Source organism: Lotus japonicus, chromosome 5 (assembly GCF_012489685.1).
Source record: "Lotus japonicus ecotype B-129 chromosome 5, LjGifu_v1.2".
Taxonomy (NCBI): Eukaryota; Viridiplantae; Streptophyta; class Magnoliopsida; order Fabales; family Fabaceae; genus Lotus; species Lotus japonicus.
This window is the reverse complement of record NC_080045.1, coordinates 53,902,746-53,930,341: the sequence shown is the minus strand read 5'-3', so window position 1 is coordinate 53,930,341 and position 27,596 is coordinate 53,902,746. Positions and strand designations below refer to the sequence as shown.

The window sequence follows — 27,596 nt, the reverse complement described above, 5'->3', positions numbered from 1 at the left end:
TATTCAATTTCATTAATTGATGTGACACATCCTTCAAATCTGATTGGTTGACGGTGTAAAAAAATTTTACACCATCGGTGCATCATCCTTTTTCACAATTTAAATTTGTACTGTCAATTTTATGGGGTCTAGCTTACTTACCCATATTCTTTTCATTTGGTTATATTTTAATACTAGTATTACGTCACTCTTTTAATTTTAAAATACAATTTAATGATCCTAAGTACTCTCTCCGTTCCCTATTATAAGTCACATTTTTTGAAAAAAAAATTGTTACAAAATATAAGTCACTTTCTAATATCTAGGAAACATTAAATAATTTTTTCCAAATTCACCCTCATATTTAATATGAAAGAGATGATAAACTTTAGAAGTATTAACTTGGAGAGAGAAAATCATAGGAAAGTAAATAAGGGTAATCTAGGAAAGTAAATCATTTTTTTTACAAATTTATTACTAGTAACTACTTTTCTTAATCTAAGAGAATTAGTTATTTGTGACTTATATATAGGAATCGAGGGAGTACTTCTTATATTGTTTGTTGGACCTTTAATTAACAAGGCAAGAAGTGTTAGCTCACCTAACCGTATGTCTTTTTATTTTTTTAGAAGTATATATCATTCATAATCATGTTTTTATATTTTGGTCATTTGCTGGACTTGCTCTTCCAGCATTCTTTTTCATGTATAATAGAGAATTTATTTAAAAAAATTAAGTATGTATTACTAGAATTAATAAATGATTGTTCTTGAAGAATAACTTTAGTGTTACGGCTGATGACATATATAGATCGGAAATGAATCAATTTCTGGAGGCCGTAATTTATCTTTCCAATATATCAAAGAAAAAATAAACCAATAAATATTTGATTTAAGTGGTGTATGCATGCATGGAGGATGCATGTGGTTAGGAAAAAAATTGATTCCTCTACTTAACCTCGATCAACAATTCAAACCAATTGATTTATGCATGCTTATTTCAACACTTACATCAATATTTATATTATAAAATAAATTTAATTAAACATTTTCAAACACAACTGGATGTATCATTGAATGATAGCTCAAGTGGTAAGAATTGAGATAACATATAAGTTGGGAAGGGGAAGGTCAAGGGATCGATCCCTGGATGATGCAATTAATCTTTCCGAGTATTAAAAAAAATGGATCTTTAAATTTTACAGTCATAATTATAAATAACATAATTTATCAATTTTTTTACGGAGGTCGTCATCTGTTCGGGAAACCGTACATGTTTTTCCTAACAATTATACATCTTTTCCGAAAATTCACATGGTCTATCTTAATTACAATCCTTACATGGTCTATCTTAATTAACCACTAGTACGGTTTAAACCTAAACTATATTTTATTTTATTTTTGGTATATCGGAAAGATAAATTGCACCCGCTTGGAATCGATCTCTGGACCTCCCCCTACCCTATTCATTATCCGTCAGTTCCTACCACTTGAGCTATCCTACAGGGATAAACTAAATTTTATTTAAAATCAGAATTTGACTTTTTCTTATTTAAACATGAACATAATTTTTTTCTCTTAACCTTTTAGTAAAAAAAAACTAATAAACACCTTGTAACGTGAAAATTTCAATGTGGGCACAAATAAATTACAAGACGCGATAAAGAACCTATTTTTGTTTTGTTTAGACCAGGCACCGTTGATTAAGAATAATGATTCATAGACATAGGAATAGTAGAAACACCCCCAAACACCCCTTTTTCCTGCGGATTTGGCCAAATAATACACTGAACTAACCACCTAAGTACACATGACTAACCATAAAGCACATAACCGTGTAAACTCAGTTGAAATTCCTAAATTCAATTTTACACGGTTCTGTGCTTTATGGTTAGTCATGTGTATTTAGGTGGTTAGTTCAGTGCATTATTTGGCCAAATCCCTAATTTAGGAATTTTAACTTTACACGGTTCTGTGCTTTATGGTTAGTCATGTGTATTTAGGTGGTTAGTTCAGTGTATTATTTGGCCAAATCCCTAATTTAGGAATTTCAACTTTACACGGTTATGTGCTTTATGGTTAGTCATGTGTATTTAGGTGGTTAGTTCAGTGTATTATTTGGCCAAATCCGCAGGAAAAAGGGGTGTTTGGGGTGTTTCTACTATTCCTATGTCTATGAATCATTACTCGTTGATTAATGTGATTAAGCATCTCTCACATACTGATAATGGTTGGTCACAAAATATATTTTATTTTCATAAGCGACGATCAAACTCCGACTTCGTGATTAAAGGACCTCGTATGTCAGGTGATTATAAATTTTTATCATAAATATTTAAAGAGCTCACATTTTTAATACACATGAAAAGAGATATATATATATATATATATACAATACTTTTTTTTCCTTTCTATTTCAAAACTTATTGAACTGTAGCCCGGAATTCAGAATTAGAAGGAGTAGAGTTACAATTCACAAAATCTTTATCGTTTTTAGTAATTCTTTTTTTCTTTTTTTTTTCTTTTTTTGTTCGAAAGTTCTGGAACAGATTCTTTTCATTGTACAACGGTTGAAAATTAAATGCATAATAAAGAGGGAAGGGTTGAGTTGGAGACAGTGATTGGCGTGAAATGTAGTTGGGAAGCTGGTGAATTATTTATTTTGGGATGATACGTTTCTGGTCAATAAATCACTGTCCATCTTCTATATGCCTAACCACTTCACCCCTCACATCATACTTAATTAATTCTTACTATTTTGGATAGCTACATTTTTTAGTTCTATTTATTTATTTTGGATTATTTATCATTTTAAAAATTGAAAAGTCTTAATTATTTTTAGTTTATCATCATCCTTCAATATTTTTCAGAGTGAAATAAATAACATATACCAGCCGGTCAGTAGATAAGAAATACATGACTAATTATTTGTAAGATTTTTTTTAAGAATTTATAAGATATATAGTTTTAAAAAAATATAAGTTTCTTTATTTTTGTCATCAAACATTAGCTGCTTGCCGTCCATTTCTCATAATTATTATCACATATTCACAACTACTACTATTTTGATAATACTAGTAGGATAATAATCCGAGGCTTGCACGAGTACTAAGCAAATCTACCTATGTTCTTATTTAATTGTACAGAGAGGAAAAAACACTCATATGAGTACTCCCTCCGGTCCTATTTATAAGTAACAAAAAAAATTCACATAGTTTAAGAAATGTAGTTAAACTAGATAAAATGCATTAAATTTGTCTTAAATTAAAATGAACTTCCAAAATTACCCTTTGTTATTAGTTTTGGAAAGTGGAAAAGAGAGAGAATAATTAATGAGACACATTTTACAAGTTAGAATTAATAAGGGCATCATTGGAAAAAATTAATTAATATAGTTCAAACTTTCATTTGGTTCTTATAAAAAGGACCAAGATTTTTCTTCTTTTTCATGCTTATAAATAGGACCGGAGGGAGTATTAAGGAACATAATTAATCTTGTTAATTTTCATAAAAGTATTATTTGTTTTCCTATTTTACCCTCTAACCTACCTATGTTCTTATTTAATTGTACAGAGAGGAAAAAACACTCATATTAATATTAAGGAACATAATTAATCTTGTTAATTTTCATAAAAGTATTATTTGTTTTCCTATTTTACCCTCTAAAATGTATTTATCTTTCCTCGTTAAGGGTATTACTTGGAAAAACATCATTTAAAACTTTCTTGCAATGCTAAGTGGGCAGATATATATGAATAATTTTTTTTTCAAAGTAGATAGTTAATAAAGAACGGAGACAATAATTTATAAGTTCTATATATGATTATAATTTTTTAAAACATATTTATTAACTGACTTGGTTGATTTTATCTACCCTTATATATTAAATTTCATTTCTCATTCTTTAATATCATAGTCATATTACATATTGTAACCTGATAGATGAAATGAAGGTATAACCATATGCTAGTTATATTTCAATTTCTATGCAGGAGTGGCGTGATACTTGCTCACGTTGTTTCTTAAGAATGAAGTAACACTGACATTTGAAATGAAATATATTTTATAATCAACTATTTATCATCTTACGCAAACACTCAAAAAAATCAAGACGAGTGAATTAGCCACTATTAGTGCGACAACAAAAGAAAAACCGACGAACGGGGCAAGAATGAAGTTAATAAAAGCAAACGCATAACAAGACAAAGGGTAATGTCGTAATGACACCATATTTCAATAAATATAGTTAGGCTCGCTTAATCATTTTCTGCGAGTACCTATCATCTGGGCTTCCTTATTTTGTTGGTGCCCTTTGCTTACAGATTAAGCAAAACCTATACTACTAGCCTAAGCATTTGTTGCATTAATTGTTCGGACACCTTTGATCTTTCTTTTTATTTTATAGACGCCAATGTGTTTCTGCAATGAAACAATGATTTATGAAGTAAATGCTAATATATAAGAAATGGTTTGGTTTGAAACTTTGTGAATTTCATGGTTTCGAAATAGATAAACTATTTTATCCTTAATAACCTACATAACCTTCATGCCTAATACGACGTACCAAACGAGCCTTAGAACAATATAAATTAATCAGTTTACTTTTAATGAATCACAAAATTAAATAATTGATTTTTCAAATTAATTCAAATTCAGATACTACCCCGACAATTATACATGAAAAACTCCTAAAACTCTCAGAGACTCTGGGTGATGATTTATCCAGATTAATCTTCTAACTGACCTAATTGATTCCTTTTTATATACTCCCTCTGGTCCTTATTACAAGAAACAATTGACTTTTTTGGTTCATAGAATAATTAATGTATCTTTTTATAGATATAGACTAGATACATCAATTACATAATGAACCAAAAAAGTCAAATGTTTCTTATAATAAGGACCGGAGGGAGTATATATTAGGCTTTCAAATGTTTTAATATATGAAGTGGTTGACTTATTAAAATCTTCTCATAGACGATTTGTAAAGATTATTATTATATTTGTCACAAAGTTTGTGTAAAAGATTACATTCCAACTTCTTGAAAAAATTACAGCAGCTGGCCATCTTATAATATCATCAATCATTTACAGCAATGATATGCCAGGCAAGAAATGAGAAACAATTGCGTACAAGAAACACCACAATCAACCAATCACCATAAATGGGGGAACAAACCAAAACCAAAACCAAAGCCAAAGCAAGTGATGGCAATATAGTAAATACATTTTCCCCTTCCTCTCCCTTTTTCAAGATTGTAGAATTCATGTTGCCAGGGTTGAAGTTATTATGCAGGAGACCTCTGAGTTACCTAGAATTATGACAATGCAATGCACATCTCAAGGATTCTTTGTCCTGGTTCTTGAATGTGTATGGGCAACATCAACTGGATGTAGCTCTCAAGTTATTTTGGGCATCCATCCCCATTCCATGACTGAAGTTGTTGAGCAAGGACTCAATTTGCTTCACTTCTTTAGGAATTGATGCTGTTAGGACCTGTATTGCATAATAATAGTTAATAATTCAACTTCAGGAAGGAGTGTGTGTGTTTCAAAAGTTAGGCAAAGTTATTTAGGTGTTTGTGGAAATATTTGCAATTACAATATAACATCTCATTTTTTAGCCACCACATCCTCTTCTGTGAACTTTTCAAAGATGTAGATGAGGTGTAAAATATAATGTACATGTTATGTTTTTATTAGTGAACATCAACACAAGCATCTTAGAAACTTAATCCAAATTTTGTCCATAAATTTACACATACACATCAAGAAAAAGTCACTGTCAGATTTTTGCTTCTATTGTTTATTTTGATAGTCATGGAAGCAATTAGGTTCTAGAGAAAATACTTGAGTAAACCCGGTTCATCCAAGTCCTTAAACATTCAAGAGATTTAGTTTTGAAATCTTAAAATTCGGGTTAGACCTAACTATACCCAAAAGTTAGCCTAGAGGTGAGGGTGTTCTACCATTTATAAACACATGTTTGGTCATATCTCCAATCAATGCGGGACTTCTCAACCTCACGCAAGTGTTATACATCTAACGTGAAATTTGCAGGAATGAAAATCTGCAGGTGACTCATATATGGGTGGTCTCCAATAAACGGATCTATAGTAGATTTTGATACTATCTTAATTATTACACATGCAGATTAAGGTACCGGAGCATTACACATGCAGATTACTTCGGTACCTTAATTATTTTCGATAGTACCAATCACATAATTTGATGTCAAGTCACTAGTTTCTAGTTAGAAAACAATGGCCCTGGCCCACATTATAATAATTGATGGATTACAATTGAACTAATCTTTGAAATTAAGGATAAATGCTTGTTTCCAGCTAAAATCTAGTTGAAAGTATAGCTGATGCTGAGCAAGGAATCATCGTCTTTTTTAACAGCTAGCAATAATTTCAAAGAGTAAGTGCTTAGTTTTTTCATTTTAAGGTTAAAGAATATCCTTGAATCTTTGTGGGAATACATCGATCTTCTCATGTTAAACTTCACATGACCTTGTGTACTGAAAATTTTGTGCATTTGTCTCTCTTTAGTAACACTAAATAGGTGGGAGTCAGAGTCTAGTAAAATTTTGTAATTAAGAGAGAGAACACTTGTCAAGGTCATGAAAAAATTTAACATGAGAGAATCCATTCCCTTCCCTTCATTATTTTAATGTGCAAAAGAAGTGCAATCAGAAAATCTCCTTTAGAAGTTTAGTTGTCACCATTGATACACTAGTTTTAATAGCAATACTTTTAGATCGAAAGTTACTAGTACTACCTCGTAACCAGTTTCTGTGATGAGCACCTCATCCTCAATCCTTACCCCAATGCCTCGGTACCTGCATGGTTATCACACCCTCCAAAATTGATTACAATCGCACATGAAACTGAAACATGTAATGCCAAGATTGAAGACCAACTTAAATGCTCACATGGAATATAATCAATATATGGTAAAGAAATAGCGTGAGTTTGAGATCAATCAATCAATCAACCCATAATGTAACCGAAGTTATGAAGAGTGAATGACTAGAAAGATATATGACAAGTAAAGTAGAATACAGACGAGAAATAAATAGATTCATATTACTTTAGCCCTACAACTTGTCATTCAACAACTAAAACAGATTAACTTATAAATATTCCTAACTCCCAAAGTAAAAATTCAAGATCCAGAACTGGATACAGAAGGAATAAATAATTTAACAATAAACTTTCAAAACTTCATGTCCCATTGGGTTCAATGGAATGATTTTAATAAGAATGCGGGTGAGAATGAAATGGAATAGCCATTTCCATTAGGATGTATAATATGATTAAATGACTATCATTCCATTCCTTTGCATGGTCTGCCAGATCAAATAGTACAAATATAACATTTTGTATGACAAAACTACCCTAGTGATGGGGAAGGTTTAGTGGCAGTTGGGGAGGTGATGAAGGTAGGGGCCATGATGATGCGCACTGATTGGACATGATGTTTTTAGCACTTTCAGAAAAGATATAAGGTAAAAAGGTAATTTCCTCGAGTCTTGATGGAATGAAAAAAACAGTTCCATTTGGAGGGAATTGCTAGTCCCTCTTGGGCTCTTACAATGAAATAAGAACTCCTTTGGAAATGACTAATCTCATTCCCAAATTCCAACCAAACAAACTCTTAACTCGTTCTCATAACTCATTCATATCACCCCATTTGATTGAATCCAACAAGACCTTACAGTACAGAAAGATAATTAACATTCTGGGAAATCAGTGCTAAATATCCTTGGTAATTAGAAGCAATCAGGGTTATCCAATCCCAGTTCAGGCTTTAGCATACATATGCAACCAAATACCGGGAAGGAAAATGAAAGACAAAATTCATGAAACTGGTCAGTGAAAGAAAACTGATGAATTTGAAGAAATAGCTGGTAAAGCAGGAAAGTTGCATAAAAGGAGCAAGAAATGGATTTATCAATTCTTAAATATCAATTTATTAAAACAAGTTCTTTAATGAACCTCAATATTTACCTCTCTGGACCATCAAAAGAAGATGGGATGTATACTCCCGGTTCAATAGTTATTACCTGCTCAGAAATAAAAAAAGAACAGGCTGTCAGCTCATATGGGCATGCATGATATCCATAGGCATCGCGAAAGCATATCGTGACAGTGTTCATCCACTGAAAGAACTGAACACTTTTAGGACGAATATGCCTTTTAAACTTGCATAAAGACCTATTAGAGATACCTTAGGTGAAAATCAGTTTTGAATTAAAGACTTGGTAGAACTAGAAGTGCAAAATGCATTTATTCTCTCCATCATGTTACTTCCTTTTAGAAAACTAATAGCAACTTTTTTCTATAAATAACATTTTCATCTATGTATTTTATTATTTTATTTGTCTGATCTGGTTATGAGAATGTAAGAATTGTAGACTGTCTTTTATAATGGCATTATATTCTGGGGATGGAATTTCAGTCAACATCTGCAACGTAAGAGGGGAATTGCTATCCTAAAGATAGTTTGCGAAAAACCTCAGTAAAAATAGATATGAGGAGAAAAGCTCCCATCAGAGAAAGAAGGAGAGTACAACCAAGGTTGGTGGCTTCATTATTGAATCAAAGATGTAGATATTAGTAGAAGCATTGGGCATTTATATAGCAATCAACATAGCACCTCAACTTACTAATTAACATTAGAACTAACAAACTAACAATATGCAGAACTAACTAACAGAAAATGCTCACCATAATCACACTAATCGCAAACACATTTCCTAATAACTTCTTGTTTAATAAAATTTAAAATTCTAAAATTTACGATTACTTTTATTTCAATTTATCCATGATATGAATCTTAACAAAAACAACAGCATCATGATTTTATGGGAAGACAATTAAATATTATCTGCCAGTGGTAGAATTTATCTCAAATTTATAGAAAATAGATTGAAGAAAATGAAACTGTTGCTCAGTCAAGGAAACAACTTACAACACCTGGCTTCAAAGGACAGTCAAGGCTGACCGTTGAACAATCATGAATATCCATTCCTAGATAGTGACCTGGACCAATAAAATATGATTAATACATCTTTTCTATTAGGTATCATCACCATATTTTTGTTTCAAACTAGCTTATGAATTCTCTAACAAATCATGTTTTTAATGCATAACGTGCATGTCGGCAAAAAGATTGGTGCACATAGCTACCTATAGAAGTTGGGTTTAGCTTATGGTATGAACTGCTTCCAGCACCTCTCAAAATTCCAATCTCTTTGAGTCCTTTCTGCAGCATTTCAACCTATGCAACCAAACCATTTCACACGTTTCACATTTTTTATATGCAAGGAAACTTCAAGCAGCTAGTTGAATAAACAATAATTTAGCATTCAAGAGAGAAAAGGCATGAGGACACAACAAAAACAGAAGGGTTTATCTGATAGAATAAATGTAGGCCTCCTATCAAGGAGGGTTAGATTTAGGCCAGGCCAGCTAATGGGCCTGGTTGTTGGGTCTGTTGTTGGACCCAATAGTTATTCTGAAACAGTTAGAGGGCCAGCTATTAGTTTGTTAGGGAGTTGTAACAGCTGGGAAGTTAGCTTTCCTCATAAATAGGAAAGTCAGTTAGTAGTTAGAGGCTTAGAGCCATTCTGAAATTGGATCAGTTTGGGAGAGACTAGCCTCTCGAAAGCTAGAACTTGTAAACACATTTTAATTTCACATTAAGAGAATCCCTTTCTCTGTTCGTTCTTCCCTTTCTTCTTCTTGTATCTGATCCAGTTTCTATCATTATCAAATTGGTATTCAGGCCACTAGCACACTGGAATGGTTGTTTATCATGCATAGCGTGAAGTGAAGCAAATATGGAATATCGTTCTTTTTCTTTTCATTTTTGTTTGGGGTGGTGGTGGGGGTGGGGGTAATACAAATCACAGGAAGAAAAAAATTGTACATCAAATAAGCTAGTTGTCAAATCCAGAAATAATATATAATGGAGTTACATTTAATATCGTGACACAGAATTCACCTTCAGGCAATAGATACATTATTGGACATTTTTGTTATGTTCCCTCGCGTAGGATCTGGTCACGGGTCTAGACACAAGATAATTCTTCTTGCGTCCCAGACTGGAGAAAGAAGAAGTGGCTCGTCCTTGACAGAGCCTCTTCAAACCTTAGGGTTCTTAGGAAAATATTCTTTATTGATAACGTTCATTCAACAATCCCCTTATTTTATAAGGATTGGAATACAAGAAAAACAGGAAACTAGATCCTATACGAGGGAACATAACAATTTTCTACAAGCCTATGACAGAAACCAGAGATAAATAAACTCCCTCTGCTCTCCCTGTCATATCTTCCCAACTGATTATAGAATAAAATAAGACTTAGTCAAACGACAGTGTTTAGAAGATTTATGTGTTTCAAATGAAAAGTAGATTCTAACGAATTCTGTGTTTCTGTACCCACATAATATAACTGCAAAGGCCATTAGGCCAGGACCCAACTTTGAGGTAAACCATAATCTAGTGTTAGTTTCTACTACTAGAACAGAAACAACTGCAAATGTTGTTCAACCAATTTTTCTTATTTAAATAAGCAGGTGTGCGTCCTATGTTATTATGAACTATGAAGTATATGTTGATGTAAATTGTTAGCTGTTAATGTTACGTTTATTTTTATTTAGTTGCCATAACATTTCACATGTTAAATATTTCCTAAACAATTTCAAAGTGTTGATAAGGCACTTGACAAAGTACTGGTTATTTACTTTCAAGCCCATAAGGAATAGGAAAATATAAGAGCAATAGAAGACAGACGCAGTTTCTAATAATATTGACTAATAAATGGCTTTAATATATCTCTAACGCAAATCCACATGTTGAAATATGAGCAATCACAGGCCCATACATGATACAACCTTAAGCTAAATCATTTTATCTAGAGGCATGGGGCAACATATACCATGCCAATCACATGTTCTCCTAAAAACTTAAGCTATTAGGCAAAGTCTCAAGAAAGAAAATATCTTTATCGTATCCTGGAAAACTGAAAAAAGGATAAGAAAAAGGAGATACCGAATGGTTGTGTATTTGTCGAATGCTGACACCAGGCTTACAAAGTTCCACACAACGCTTACTTGTTTCCAGTATAAGCTCATAAAGTTCTTCCTGAAATATGAGTAACCATGACATTTATCTGAAAAGTGTTAAGAATAGAAGAACAAAGCAACATACAGAATGAGCAATTTCATTTTATTTCATATTTCACTGGCATGAATCCATAGCAAAAACTAGGTTTTGAACATTTATATTACATTGATGTTACATAATAACGTCCCCTATTTTGGCAGATGCAAGCTTTAGGCCAATTAGGTCCCCTACATAAAGAGCCATGAGGGGAGGGGAAATCTATCCCAAATTGAATGCCCATCCTGACAAAGTGGAAGTAGAACTCGGTTTCATAGAAGAAACCTTGTTGAGTTCCTTCTTCTGCCGGTGTATCAGTACCAGTTCATCAAATAAAGATTTGTCCAGAATCCTAAAGATGAACAAAAAACAAAAAAGGAAAAGGACGGAGACTGTAAGCGGCCAGAGGTCTGCTTCCTCCGTTGTCAATTCTCCCTTTCCTTACCCTCCCCCCCTTGTTTCCTCTCTTCTTATTGTGTGTTTGGAGACCCGTAAGTTTTGGAGGGAGAAGTGATTCTGGAAGAAGCTATCAGGTGTAGCTTTTGAGGGAGGAGAAGTGATTCTGGAAAGTTTAATCATGGACCCAATTATCCAAACTCATTGTTATTGCATTTCACTAACAGAATCAGGTTCATGCTCCACCTGCCATCTTTGCAGGTTATTACAATACACTCTCCCAAACTGATTCCCAGTTTCCCACTCATATTTCCATCACTTCCATGTTGCTCTAACCTGACCCAGAAGAATATACATACAATCATAAATGAAATTTTAATACACATACAATCATACCCCCATCATGGAATCATTTCTGCAATGAAATTTGAGACTATGCAGTCTTCTACTCTCAGATTGCTATTAATTAAGCAATAAATTGGATATCGAGTGAGAGGAAAAATCAAGAAGAAATATAAACATACATTTAGTGCCTAGGATAAAATGAAAATAAATCCTCTCCTGAATTACCTAGATAGAATTTCTAAGAGGAATTAAATCATGAATACCTGAGCAGAAGAAAATCTACCACAAGGAGGCCAGGCACGAGTTAGATCACTGGCATAACCATGTAACTCACATCCAACATCCATCAAAACAAGGTCTCCATGTTTAATCTGCCAAACATGATAAAGATCAAAAATGTGAAACTATACATACTAGGAGATGGCATTTAGTAAATGAGTTTACTTTCTGATCATTCCTAGCATAATGTATTACGCTTGCATTAGGCCCGCCACCAACCACAGGATTGAATCTGATACAGAGATAAAAAGAAGGAAAAAAAATTACATCATAAATTCTGGACACAAGTAATGCTTAATGAACCTCTCCATTGCTCTTGTGGAAGTTTCTTAAATTATCAATGACAAAACACAAGAAAGAAATGACAATTGCTGAAGAGGTCAAATCCTTCAATAAAGAAATACTCACCCCATTCGCTGGGCACCTCTCATTTTGCATTCATATTCAACCTTTGCAGCAAGCATATTTTCAAAAGGGTATGTCTTTGAATGCAGCATTGTCAACAAAAGAGCCTATTTGAAACCAAAAAATGTTACAATCACCAAGCTCTTACCACTTTGCATCTATGAACAACTAACCAAATATCCATACATCAGCCTCACTGGGAGTTCTGGAATTTTATTCATTGACAAGTTAGCCATTCTGTAGACTTGATTGTACCTGACAAGCAATAGATGCAGATTCCTTCATCAGCTGGAGCTCAGAAGATGACTTTATCAATCGGAGCTGATGGGTATAAACAGACAGATCCCTGACATTGCTACAGTAAACTAGCTTTTTGACAGCCTCCAGTTCCATATATGCTGGAGTTGCAGTCTGAACGTTGTGGAACAATTTTGAGGACCCCCCGATCATATCTGGAAGGATCTGAATCAGCAGTCAAAAATATTAAAACTAAAACACCATTATAAAGAACAAAAATAACTATTTGACCCGAAAGATGAAAACCATTTTAGACAGCAAAGCTGTGGCAACATTGGCTGCCAGCTACCAGCACTAGCAGGCTCATCAATGGACATATTTCAGGTGTGGAAAGCAAAATAGATGAGTATATAATTGCTATAAAAGTAGAAGTTTTTAATATTTGATAACTGTGATTCACCTCACGCAATTTTCGCATTGGATAAGCCTTGTCAGCCTTGAATGTATCTAATGCTGCATCAACCCCTGCTATTTGCCCTTGCCAAGTCACATCCTAGACAAAGTTATGTTAGCTTTAAGTTAGTTATTTCTTTATCTTATAACTAGAAGAAGTCCCATTAGAAAAACACACATGATGACCAACTTCAAGGATGATTGAATCTAACATGAAAAACAATTGAAATACTAAATAGATTTCAAAACATGGCACACTAATAATCACCTGAACTATCAGATATTTATTTAACAAACAAATAGCAGATGTGACTAGGACTAGGAGTTACGCAAGTAGATGTGAATAGCAAACAAATAGCAGATATTCATTTAACAAACAAATAGCAGATGTGAAATACAAAGTTATGCAACTAAGATAATAAAAGTCAAATTTACAGCAAATAAGTATTGCAGAACATTTTCCAGTAAAAACAACAAAGAAAGTTCTATACTTAAGAAGTATAAGATATCATAGCAGACACACATAAGGTTTAGCTTCTGGCATGAACATGCATAAACCACAATCATGTCCTAAAACGGCCACACCACCAGGTTGTTGACAGCCTGTGATATACGAGTAATCCGCATCTTGTCGATATGTATAAGGCACGACATCTGTCATCATCTTTACTGGAGCAGCGGCAATGATGGCCAAACTCTTCTCTGGGAGAAGTTCCAACAACTTTTTTCTTCTTAGAATGTATTCCTCACTAGATATGTGCGGTGTAATCTCACCATCTTTTAGTAGCTACAACACAACATAACATTAGAAAAAATGCTAATTGACTTTGGAAAAACGTATCCTAGTTAAATCTAAAAAACCATAGTTGCACGAATATCAGAAACTTAATAAATATTTGGGATACTCAAAGCCCTAGTTACGTTTTACCATTTTTTTATGCTTTGAATTTTATACATATACAAATGGAAATGCTAATGCTATAATAATTAAATAAACTATAACTTTTAAAAACATTTAATCATCTCCCTTGCTTAAAAAGTCGAGTTTTCATGCAAATTTTATACTATTAGATAGAGAGTCTTTGAACAACGGTTGAAGTTGCTACTTGCTACCATGTGACTAGGACTAGGAGTTCACATGTTTGCGTGATGGAATTAGTCTCTTGCAAATTCAAGCTAAGGCTGCCTACAATATATCCATAATTAGTCGAACCCTTTCCGACGAGCTTCGTAGCTTCAGGTTGCCCTTTTAATGCAAAATTTGTTTATTTTTATATGTCATAACTTATAACACAGTCTTATCATGTCTTGTGTTGTGATTTCTAAAATTTCATTGCTAAATCAGAATGTAATCAAATTCTGAAAAAAGAAAAAAGAGGTAACAACATGAGAGAGTTACTACCTGAGGATGAGAAGCAGAGGTTGGTTGTCCAATATCGACAACAACATTTTCAGTGCAATAGGAACGAAAACCTAGAACCTGCGAGCGGAAATTGCAAAAGCCAAGTAGTTAGAGGAATTCAAGTGGATTATTCACTTGATTTAGCCAAACAAACATAAAGAATAGAATCAATCATATAAATTCCGGTGAGAAAAACCAGTTGAACTAGAATACGAGGAAGACATACTTGTTTGTATGCAAATGCCCTGGGTAGCTTTCTTAGTACAACACCCTGCATCTTCGATTTCGATGGTACTTGTTTCGTGTTCTGTTCAATACCAGAGGTTTTAAGGGTTTAAGAGAAAGAACAGGCCTCAAGTTTTTCTATCGCTTGATAATGAAATATGGAGCATTTTTATTTTTTTGAAAGTTAAATATGGAGCATTGAACATATGGGTAACTTGAGAAAAAAAAAATAAATGCTTTAAAAATAAGTCTAAAAATGTTTTTTTTTTCTTTTCTAAAAATGTGGTCATAAGTCATAACTCAAGTGACAATGTTAGATTCATGAGAACATAGAAGTTTATGGTTGGTAATGTGTTCATTCCTTCCATCAATGAGTAATGAGTAATTTATGCTTGAACGGATATATATATTACTACATACAACTTGCAAGAGTATATTAAGACCTATAAACACTTTTAAACGTATGTTTGATTAATTTTTTATATGAAAATTTAGGATGAGGGGACTGTTGTCTCAGTCAAAGGCAAAGAAAGCAATCAGACTCAAATAACACTCACAATAAAGTTACTTTTACTCACTCCAAGAGTATGAGTCCGAAAACGCGTCAGATACCAGATATCATAACTCTGTCATGCTGAACTTAACCAACCACTTGGGGTTTTATGTTCGATTAACTTGTACAAATAATGTATGACCTAATCCTTTCAACTCATTTGAAAAGCTCAAACTTATCAGCAAACATTTATAAATTTCTATAAGCTCTTTTAAACTTATTTAAAAAAGTTCATAAAAAAGTTATGAATAAAAACTTATATTATAAATACTTATTGACATAAGCCAAATTAAATTATTTATCCATACACAATAAAAATTTAGAATATGGAATATCTAATATATAATTTAAATAAAATGAGAATATTAATTATATTTTTGTTTTATTTAAGAGCTACAATTCATATTGGACAGAGCAAAGGACAAAAGCAAAGCACCCATTTCCAACAGTCAGTCTCTACCAAGTATTGTCTGAAAGTAGTGCTCACTGCATTTGAATGAGGCAATATCCAATGACACAATTGCACAACCTTAAAGCACTGCGCAATTTTATTGGCAAGGTGGCACGTAGAAGACATGATATCAAGGAACGTTGCAAATTTTGGCTAGTAGAAGACATGATATCAAAAATTTGTTTTTTTTTTTCACTTGGCCTATTACAGAAAACGGCCTAGGAAATCCTTGATCTCATCAATATAAGGAGATCGAGTAGGAATTATATGACCACAATCATGTTCAACTATTACAGAACAACTATCATCATATAGAGAAGCAAGTTCCTTGCTAGCTTGGTTGGCTATCTGTCTGTCTTTACCTTGTTCATTGCCGAAAATATGAAGACAAGGGCACTTTATAGGACCAAACTCCATCTCCTTCACTTGTAGAGCAAAGCCTGAGCACAAGACTACGAATTTGAAATCCATTTCACCTCTTAGCTTTTCCTGTTGTGCGGAGACTAAGGCAGCCATTGCTGCTCCCTGTGAAAATCCCAAGATTCCATCAAATGGCCCTTCTTGGGAGAACACTTTCTTCAAGTGTGATAGTGAAATATCATATCCAGCAGTTTGCTGCTGGTACTGAAGCGGATCAAATGGGCCATCTGCTACCTTCCAATCAACACCGCTGCTTCTGTCAAAATTTTGTGCCACAAACCATGCAAACTTCTTGTTGCAACTCTGCGAAGGTGGGGGACTAGGAGGTAACGATGGCGATGCACAATTCATGTCGGGCACTGGCATGGGGGTCTGATATATGAATGACAATTCATGAGGGGCATCTATAAAAATAAATTCAGACATTTTTTTTAGTTTTTTGGCTAGTGATGCTGTTCTTCCTTTAAAACTGGATGCATTCTGCCGAAACCCGTGCAAGCATAAGATTCTCAGTTTTCTTGAGGTCCTTACATCTGAAACATTATTCATTAGGATGTTAGGGATTACAACTTCTGATAAACTATAAATGCTGCCAACAATTTATATTTTATAAGACTTGAAAATGTTTGTGACAATTTGTTGAAAGGCATGTGAAAGTAAGGTTTGTCACTTGTCAGAGCAATCAGGATCACAGAACTTACCATCTTCTCTAGGCACTTGAGGTAAGACTATAGTGTCTGAAGAAAAATTATGTATCTCAAGATCTGGTAATGATGGTTCTGGTTCACCATTTTCAATTAACTGCTTTGACCTGACAGTCTTTCCCTGTCTTTGGCATAGCTCACAAACATACAGTGCAGATTCATTCTGGTAGACCACAATAACATCAGAAGCAGGAAATGAGGAAAAAAAAAAAACCCAGAAAACAAAATAGAAAAATAATTAAATCAAGAAATTACAATGGTGAAGAAGGGATAGATGTTCTAGAATACTATCATGAACCAACTACTTCAAAGTTTAAAAGTTTGATCTGTTCGGTAAAGACAAATAAAAGATTTTATATTATATTAGTAAACGCCCCCTCATACAATAGCTATTTGCATTTTTGAACTTTATTAGACCACTTGGTCCAAGAAGCTTTAACACTACGTCCTGAACAACTATCACAGAAACATAAACTGTTGGGTGAAGAAGAATGATTTTATATTATGCTTCTAACAAGTACAGAAGTACCAATTCAGCAATGTAGTTAACTTAAGTTGTAGGACTTCAGCATAAATGTTATTTAAATTCAAGTAGATTGAAGGCCAACTTTGAGGTCTAATGACCACAGTAATAGCTAGAGGATTTGCACAATCCTCATGAATCTCATTTGAGAAAAAACCCGACTTTCTTCCCAACAACAAACTTAAATTCTAGACCAAAAGTGAGTCACATTATTATTTTTGTCTAGAACCAGTTAGAACTAAACCGGCTCAAAAGCAACATTTCAGTTAGGCTAAGTTAATAAACAAACACAATCAAAACCAAGTTTTATTAGATGTTTATGGGCATTTGAAAAACTAGCATATATTACAGCCCAAAACTGTTTAGTTTAGCTCTCCAAAGTCCAAACCAGCAGAATGTTTGAGACTGGTAGATCTAGTATATGAACTTTTTGGTCTAAAGACCACAGGTGTCCTCCACACGAGACAATCCTGCTCCAGTATATAGAGTCTGTTTGGATACGGATTTATTGGAGCTTATCTTCTAGAAAAAGCACTAGATAAGCTCCAATAAGTGTTTTTTGGTTTGCATCCAAACATGTTGATAATCTTAAGATACATTTACACTACTTCCTTCTTCTACTTCTTTCCCGAAACTCAGAGACATGCGACCAAAAATTGGTGGCACTGTTAGGACCTGCGATCCAGTGGAAGGCCCATTAGCACTACATGGATCAGCTGGGCCTAAGGTGTGGAAGGTATATTCCAGAAAGGGTAGGAAGGTCAATCAGAATTAAGGACCCCACAGTAGAGTTGGTTGTAACCGTCTAGATATTAAGGAATAGAGTGAGAGGTTGAGGGTATCTTTTGATCATTCGAGGAATTAGAATGAATAGGAAGCAATGAGCTTCCTATAGGAGCTGAGCTCTGGTCAGAATCTGGGATTACTACTCCCTCTCTGTATTTTTCCATTTACTTTCAATAAACAATCAACTGCATTTCTTGGTTATTTTGAGTTCTTTCTGCTCATTGTTGAATCCAGATTGTTGGGTTTCCAACAAACTGGTCCGACCTGCCGGATACCCATTCCGAAATCAGTGAATGCCACCGAAGAAGACCAAGCACACCGGTCAGAAGATGGAGGCCAAGGTCGATGCATTGGAGGGTGAGCTCGCGGAGATGCGATCGTCTCTCGCGGCGGTGACCACCGCGGTCAAGGACTTACCTGCAACGCTGGTTGCTATGCTGGAGAAATCGATGGGAAAATCAGTACAGATCGGAGAAGAGAGCGTGAATCAAAGGAACGGAGGAACACCACAACCGATGGGAGCTATACCCAGCGCCGGAGAATCAAGTGGGTTGCAGGGAGATGCATTGCTGGAATTTCGACACTCTGCCAAGAAGGTAGAGCTGCCGATGTTCAACGGAGAGGACCCAGCCGGTTGGATCTCACGAGCTGAGGTCTATTTCCGGGTGCAAGGTACATCACCGGCGGTGAAGGTGAGTCTATCACAGTTGAGCATGGAGGGCCCAACCATCCACTTCTTCAATTCACTACTGGAAGCCGATGCTGCACTGTCGTGGGAGAAGCTTCGTGACGCACTTCTGGAGCGGTACGGTGGCCATGGGGAGGGCGACGTGTACGAACAGCTGACAGAGTTACGTCAGCGTGGGTCGATCGATGAATACATCACCGAGTTCGAGTATTTAACAGCCCAGATCCCTCGTTTGCCTGATAAGCAATTCCAGGGGTATTTCCTTCATGGATTGAAGGAGGAAATTAGGGGAAAGGTTCGAAGCTTGGCGATAATGGAGGGTATGAGTCGATCAAAGCTGTTGATGGCTGCGCGTGTGGTAGAGAAGGAGGTGAAAGGGGATAGTGGATCGGGTTATTCTCGGGGATCCAGAGGGAACGGACCGGGTTTTCGGCCCGGAGCGAACGGGTCAAGTAAACCGGGAGGGAGTGACTGGATCTGGGTACGTGGGGCAAAAGACAATGGGGCCGCAGTAACAAAAACTGGACAAAATGGGCCAAGGGTTGAACAGCAGGCCCAAGGTGAAACGCGTCGTGTTGGGCCAAGGGATCGTGGTTTTTCCCACCTCACTTACCAAGAACTGCTGGACCGTAAGCAAAAAGGGAAATGTTTCAAATGCGGTGGGCCTTACCATCCCATGCATCAGTGCCCCGATAAGCAGCTCCGCGTGCTTATTGTTGAAGACGGCGACGATGATGCAGAAGATAGCAAGCTTTTGGCAATGGAGATGGAAGAACAAGAAGGGGATCTGGAAGGAGAGCTGAGCATAATGGGCTTGTTCAACCTCTCTCACGAGCCCGATGCCAATCCTCAAACCATGAAGCTCCAAGGAAAGATTCATGGGGTTCCGGTGCTAGTACTAGTGGACAGTGGGGCCACTCACAACTTCATCGAGCAAAAATTAGTTCAGAGGATGGGATGGGAAACCGAAGACACTCCCAGGATGTCGATCAAGCTCGGGGATGGATATCGAACACACACCCAGGGCAGGAGCAAATTGGTGAAGTTGGAGCTCGGGTCATACTCACTCAAATGCACTCCATATCTCTTCGAGTTAGGAGGACCGGATCTCGTGCTGGGGATTGAGTGGTTGAAGACTCTAGGAGATACCTTAATCAATTGGAGCAAACGCTCAATGAAGTTCTGGGATGGAACACATTGGGTCACGCTACTAGGAATCGAAGCAGGGCAAGAAGCTCCAGTAGCCCTTCAAAGCATTGTCAGGAGAGTCCCTAGAACTGAACAAGGGGAATTGCGGACAGTGGGGAATTGCAGAATTGAACAACCAGAAGAGCCAATTCTGCCAGTAGCCTTACACACAGAGTTGAAGTGTGTCTTGGAACGGTACGCTGACATATTCACTGAACGGGTTGGTTTACCACCCAGTAGAGGGAAAGAGCATTGTATCAATATCAGGGAAGGACATGGACCAATTAGTGTGCGACCATACCGATACCCATACCTGCACAAGAATGAAATCGAGAAGCAAGTGAAGGAGATGTTAGAATCTGGGATCATACGCAACAGCACCAGTGCATATTCCAGCCCTGTCATTCTTGTCAAGAAGAAGGATCAAACATGGAGAATGTGCGTTGACTACAGGGCCTTGAACAAGGTGACAGTACCTGACAAATTCCCAATACCAGTTATTGAGGAATTGTTAGACGAGTTACATGGGGCAAGCTTCTTCTCAAAGCTTGATTTAAAATCTGGATATCACCAAGTGCGAGTAAAAGCAGAGGATGTACACAAGACCGCTTTCCGCACTCATGAAGGGCATTACGAATTCCTCGTCATGCCATTTGGCTTGATGAACGCCCCGTCAACTTTCCAAAGTCTGATGAACGAAGTTTTCAGGCCCATGCTCCGCAAGTATGTCCTTGTTTTCTTCGACGACATACTCGTATATAGCAAGGATTGGACTACTCACATGGAACATTTGAGCACAGTGCTGGAAACCTTGCGCACACATCAGCTGACCGCAAATAAGAAGAAGTGCCAATTCGCTCGTGACAAGGTGGAGTACTTGGGGCATTTGATCTCAGCACAAGGGGTAGAGGTTGATCCCAGCAAAATAGTGAGCGTGCGTGAGTGGCCAACCCCAAAAACTGTGAAAGGAGTGAGAGGGTTCTTGGGATTGACCGGTTATTACCGGAAATTCATTCAGGATTACGGAAAGGTAGCAAAACCACTCACTGACCTGACAAAGAAAGATGCCTTCTGCTGGAACTCTGATGCACAGCTAGCATTTGACACTCTTAAGGAGAAACTCACCACAGCTCCGGTGTTGACACTTCCTAACTTTGAGAAGGAATTCTTAATCGAATGCGACGCGTCGGGCACGGGATTAGGAGCAATCCTGATGCAGGGAAAGAATCCCATAGCATATTATAGCAAGGCACTTGGGGTGAGAAATTTGGCTAAATCAGCGTATGACAAGGAGCTGATGGCAATCGCGTTGGCCATACAACATTGGCGGCCTTATCTTCTAGGTAGGAGATTCGTGGTTACTACCGACCAGAAGAGTCTCAAGGAACTACTACAGCAGCGAGTGGCCACAGGAGATCAACAGAATTGGACTGCTAAATTGCTTGGGTATGACTTCGAGATTCGCTACAAGCCAGGAAAATTGAACAGGGGAGCGGATGCTCTTTCACGAATCCAAGAAGGAATGGAGTTGCAGACCCTGCTGTCTTACCCAAGTTGGGATGAACAACGTCAGGTCCAAGAAGAGATCCTTGCTGACCCACACTTACAGCAAGTAATTAAAGAGAAGCAAGAGGACCTAATGTCGCACCCCGAGTTCAGGCTCCAACAGGGTGTTCTGTTCTACAAAGACCGCTTGGTCCTGTCCAAGCACTCTCAAATGATCCCAAAAATGCTCCACGAGTTCCATAACTCTCCCCAGGGAGGGCATTCGGGTTTTTTGCGAACATATCGCAGGTTAGCGGCCAACTTGTACTGGGTGGGAATGAAGAATGTTATTCAGGAATTTGTTCGACGTTGTGACATTTGCCAACGACAAAAGTATCTTGCTACTTCTCCAGGGGGCCTTCTGCAACCTCTTCCGATTCCTGAGCGGATTTGGGAAGACATCTCAATCGATTTTGTCACAGGACTTCCAAAATCGAGGGGCTATGAGGCGATTCTTGTCGTCGTCGACCGCTTGTCAAAATACAGCCATTTCATTCCTCTGAAACACCCTTATACAGCTCGTAGCATTGCAGAAATTTTCACCAAGGAAGTTATACGCTTACATGGAATTCCGTCCACAATCGTAAGCGATCGCGACCCCATATTTATGAGTCACTTCTGGAAAGAGCTTTTCAAGCTCCAAGGGACACAACTGAAGCTCAGTTCAGCGTATCATCCGGAATCGGATGGGCAAACGGAGGTGACCAACCGTTGCCTTGAAACCTACCTTCGGTGTTTTTCCGCTGATCAACCTAAGACCTGGGCTATGTGGATGCACTGGGCGGTGTACTGGTTCAACACCACGTACCATTCCGCGACCCAGCTCACCCCATTTGAAGTTGTTTATGGCCGCAAGCCTCCCGCTCTCGCGCGATGGGGATTGGGAGAAACGCGCGTCGCCACTGTCCAACAGGAGCTGGTTGATCGAGACGAAGCTCTCCGGCAACTTAAAACTCAGCTCCTGCGAGCCCAAACTCGTATGAAGTCGCAGGTGGATGCTAAGCGTGTGGACCGCTCGTTTGCCATTGGGGAGTGGGTCTTCGTTAAGTTAAGAGCCCATCGGCAACAATCGGTGGTGACTCGAGTTCACGCGAAATTGGCTGCTCGATATTATGGGCCGTATCCGGTGATAGAACGCATAGGAGCAGTGGCTTACAAGTTGAAATTGCCAGAAGGTTCCCGAGTTCATCCAGTATTCCACGTCTCTTTGCTTAAGAAAGCGGTAGGGGAGTACACAGAGGAGGAAGAACTTCCTACGCAATTGGAAGGAGAAAGTTCTGATCTGATTGAACCTGACAACATTCTGGCAACGCGTACAGTGCAACAGCAGGGCGCTGAGGTTCACCAAGTGTTGGTGCATTGGAAAGGAAAGCTTGAAGAGGAGGCTATTTGGGAAGACACACTCACAATCAGCAGTCAGTTTCCTGCATTCAACCTTGAGGACAAGGTTGCTGTTTTAGGAGGGGGTGTTGTTAGGACCTGCGATCCAGTGGAAGGCCCATTAGCACTACATGGATCAGCTGGGCCTAAGGTGTGGAAGGTATATTCCAGAAAGGGTAGGAAGGTCAATCAGAATTAAGGACCCCACAGTAGAGTTGGTTGTAACCGTCTAGATATTAAGGAATAGAGTGAGAGGTTGAGGGTATCTTTTGATCATTCGAGGAATTAGAATGAATAGGAAGCAATGAGCTTCCTATAGGAGCTGAGCTCTGGTCAGAATCTGGGATTACTACTCCCTCTCTGTATTTTTCCATTTACTTTCAATAAACAATCAACTGCATTTCTTGGTTATTTTGAGTTCTTTCTGCTCATTGTTGAATCCAGATTGTTGGGTTTCCAACAGGCACAGATATTATAAATGTTATACCTGGCAACCATGACAAACCAAGACAAGCATTCTGCAATGCGTACATCGGCAGCGTGAAGAGTAATCATCAAATGAGCAGTGACAAATAAGGCAGGTACCAATAATATTAGCATCTGAACTTCCAACTGATATCCTAAAGCCACAGAAGAAATGATATAAGGATACATTTCACTATATTGTTGTAACTAGTAATACTATGTATTATGTTGACCAGGTTTCAAGATACTTGTCTGGGAGGATTTAACACTTACATGGATAAATTTTAGATTAAGTTATTCGATGAAATTTAACATAAGATAAGCAAACTAATTTAATAGTCTGGAAATTGTGAGCTATAAGAAACAGAGGAATAAAGGTGACTTGATGACAATAGCAATGAAAGTTTCCCAAAAAAAGCCAAAAAACTTCAATATCAAAGAAAACGAAAATTTGGATGTAAATCCTACAAGGTACTCCCTCCGTTCCTTAGTATAAGAATCAAACAACCACTTCACACCCTTTAAGAAATTTAGCTAATCTAGATAATTGCATTAAATTTGTTCTCAATTTATATCAACTTTTCAAAGTTACCCTCCACCCATTATTCTTAATTTCTATGCATCATTAATGCTATAGCAAGTGGAAAGAGAGAGAAATTCAATTAAATAAGGGCATTCTTGTCTAAAAATAATTAATTCTCCACAAACACCAAGTTGGTTCTTATAAAAAGGACCAAGTGCACTTTCTATTTGGTTCTTATAAATAGGAACGGAGGGAGTAATTAATTACAAGACACCAAAATCAGAAAAAAAAAATTAACAAGAAATAATCTAGCAAGATCACCTATTCATTCATAATAAAAACATAAGAGAATCAATATCAAGGGCAAAAAAAGAACATGATTGATAGTGAAGGACCTAAAGAACCAACCGACCAAGACCAGATCACAAATTCAATTTTACCCTATAAAGTTAATTATGCCATCAGTCCAAATACAAACTGTTAAGGTTAGAGGGTCCTGAAGCTTAAGTAATTTCATTTGCAGGTCTTCTTGTCTTTAAACTTTCAAAAAAATTATTATTATGACTCTTATTGACAAAGAATGGCAATAAAAGAATTTGATGTAATACCAATATTCCAATCCTGACAAGATTACAAGATATTTATATAAATTCATACATGAAAGAAATGAGAGAATTAACAAAGACACACCGATGATCAAAAACAAAATTCTTTCCTTTGAAGAAACCACCATCTGGGAATTGCTCCATATACCGTTGTATACCACCAAATAGCTGAAATTAATACAAAATTACAAGAAATACTATTAATAAATCATAATTTAGATGTTCTTTACCATATTTCATGACTATTTCTTATAGAAGGATAGACTAACACAAGATCTCCCAACTCAAAGATCATCATATTTCATTGCAAACTGATACCAAGGTCCTGACTTAGTAGGTTCTTTTCTGCCGATGCAACAATATGGAAAAACTAATGAATATAATACAAATCCATGACATATTATTGAAATTTTCTTCTCCCTTCCAAAAGATGGATGTGTAGTGAGAAGAGAAATTCAGTAGTTTACCTGAAACACATTCTCAAACCCAGCACCTTTTGACTTAATATATGCCGATGCCATTTCACACCTAATTCCACCGGTACAATACCTGTAACCAATAAGTGAAATTACACACAAAGGGTAATTATAAGTTACTCAAACACAGAAATGAAAGCAATATTTACTATATCACACTAGTATAAGAATGCAACCAATGAACCTCAATTCAACCCCCCAACCCAAAGAGTTTTAAAAGGAGAACATACATGAGGATATTTTTGCCTTTCAACTGCTCACCATTAGCATCTATCCATGACGACATATCACTATACTGCCTAACTTGCGGGTCCAAAGTATCAACATTCGGTGCCTGAAATTTCCCAATTCTTGTTTCATACAGATTCCTCGCATCAAGTAAAACAAGGCTCTTTTCCGGACTCTCACTGTCTACAAAAGAAGATTCATATTTCAATAAAAATTCCCTAAACATAACCAAACCCTCTAGAGACTAAAACACAAATGTGAACAAATAAACAAGAACAAGCAAAACTGAACTAATGGAAAATATAACATATACAGCAATGGTATTTAATTATTGCAGCTTACTAGCATTGTGAAGTGAAGAATGGAACTCAGTGGCAGATAGATGTTTTCCAGCATTTGATATTTCCGGCGACTTCAAAAGTGGATGAGAACTAAGAGTAACCAGTTCCTATTAACACAGAAGAAGTATAAGACAACATTATGGCCCCGTTTGGAAGAGTTTATTTGAGTTTATCTGATAGCATAAGCGCTTATGCCAGTGTTTGAGAGAGCTTATGCAAACAGCTTATGGTCCTACCATAAGCTGTTTTGAGCTTATTTTCATGAGCTATTCAGGATAGCTTATGAAAAAAAGCTTATGCTTAAATATAGCTTATTTTCAATTTATTTCAATAAACTTTTTAAAATAGCTTATGAATAAGCGCATAAGCGCTTAATTAAGCTGTTTTCCCAAACGGACTTATATACAATAAAAACAAGGGTTAGTAAATAAATGCATAGAAACCGACCTTGACGATCCGAATGGAGAGTGAAGTGAAACCAGATTCCTCAGCAACCTTGTCATTTGAAGGGTGATGACAGGTTGCAAGCTTGAAATCAGTTCCTTCAAATAAGTCATGGTTGGACTTGAGGGCTTCAATGTGTTTCTCCAAAGAGTGTAAGTTGCCACCAACCTAGAGAAAATCAGAGAGGGGTGAGTTGAGTTGAGAGTGAAAAATGGAGAGATTATGGAGCGGAAGCGAGTGAGGAATGGGGGGATTACGGTGACATTGACGCCGTGGGGAGAAATGCGAACGCGGCCGAGGAGGCCGAGGGAGGAGCAGTTGGAGCGGTAGAATGTGACGACGTCGTTCAGGTTGGGGATCTCGGCGTACTTGTAATACAGGAGGACACCGTATTGCTCCGTCGCGATGGTTTTGTCGCCGGACATGGTTTCCATGGTGGTGGTGAGGGTTTGTTTGTGGCGGCTCAATCGCAGTTTGCGCGGTGAAAGTGGGAGGCGATATTTCTCTACTGCGGGTGCACGGTAATGCTACCCAGTGCTACAGCCTAACCGCGGTTTACATCCCCAACCATTGGTTAAATCTGTGGGACTGTGGGAGTCTCATGAAAAACATGTTTTTTTAGTTCTTAGATTAAAAAATTCATATTTCAGCCCTCATTCATCAATGAATATATAAGTATAAAATAAGAACTCGTGATTTGAGTAAAATATGCATCACTTGCTTATGAGTTGCTTATATCATACGTGATATTTTGGTCTCACATTAATAGTTTTAAGAATTCATCCATGAGATCTTATTTTAGATTCTTAACAGTATTCATGTGGACATATAGTATCATGTATGATATAAGCAACTCATAAGCAAGTAATACAAATTTTTCTCCAACCATAGGTTCTTGGGTAGGTTATGTACATTTCAGTCATTTCTAACCTAAAGAGTCAGATAGATGATCACAAGCAAACATACAAAGTAGTTCACCCCAAGATCTAAAGTCATAATATGAATCAAGATAAGCGAAATCAAACTCATAATTAAAATGGTAACTTCCAAGACACATCCAACTCAAATAGATTGTTGAATGTCTTATCTTCTTTCTCTTTTTCTATGAAGATTTCAAGCTCCCTATACGACTCTGCAAGTCTTTCAGAATACAAACTCGTGGTGACTGTGTACTTTCAATATTATGAATGGAACACTAAATTGAAGCAGTGCATTATTATGAAGGTGCATGTAATTAGATTGGTTGTTAATGATCTTCAAGTGTGATAATGGTTTCACAATTCAGAAGAAATTTGTAGAATTGACAAAAAAAATTCATGTAAAATCAAATTATAAAACGCTTATTTACACCCCAAATATGATGTCAATAATAAGTCTATTT

General features: G+C 36.7%; 2 protein-coding genes across 3 annotated transcripts; both read right to left on the bottom strand.

Moving 5' to 3' along the window:
- Positions 1 to 4,959: 4,959 nt before the first annotated feature.
- LOC130718415 (intermediate cleaving peptidase 55, mitochondrial) lies at positions 4,960 to 15,051 on the bottom strand. 2 transcript variants are annotated; one of them, XM_057568999.1, is made up of 14 exons: positions 14,897 to 15,051; positions 14,671 to 14,748; positions 13,792 to 14,055; positions 13,276 to 13,368; positions 12,834 to 13,040; positions 12,582 to 12,685; positions 12,339 to 12,405; positions 12,158 to 12,265; positions 11,043 to 11,135; positions 9,176 to 9,266; positions 8,958 to 9,028; positions 7,994 to 8,049; positions 6,762 to 6,822; positions 4,960 to 5,475 (listed from the first exon to the last, which is right to left on the bottom strand). In XM_057568999.1, exons 1-14 carry the CDS (start codon positions 14,945 to 14,947, stop codon positions 5,362 to 5,364), a joined length of 1,458 nt encoding a protein of 485 aa, XP_057424982.1. In that variant the 5' UTR covers positions 14,948 to 15,051; the 3' UTR covers positions 4,960 to 5,361. The 2 variants fall into 2 exon arrangements, 1 of the variants encoding a protein (XP_057424982.1); XR_009012621.1 differs by having other exon boundaries at positions 5,396 to 5,475; positions 8,963 to 9,028.
- A 729-nt stretch (positions 15,052 to 15,780) lies between these two features.
- Positions 15,781 to 26,793, bottom strand: LOC130717066 (rhodanese-like domain-containing protein 6). The gene is made up of 9 exons (XM_057567172.1): positions 26,473 to 26,793; positions 26,219 to 26,383; positions 25,773 to 25,878; positions 25,433 to 25,613; positions 25,194 to 25,275; positions 24,812 to 24,894; positions 23,621 to 23,753; positions 17,021 to 17,186; positions 15,781 to 16,852 (listed from the first exon to the last, which is right to left on the bottom strand). The coding sequence occupies exons 1-9, from the start codon at positions 26,647 to 26,649 to the stop codon at positions 16,104 to 16,106; spliced, it is 1,842 nt and encodes a 613-aa protein (XP_057423155.1). The 5' UTR covers positions 26,650 to 26,793; the 3' UTR covers positions 15,781 to 16,103.
- Positions 26,794 to 27,596: the final 803 nt, after the last annotated feature.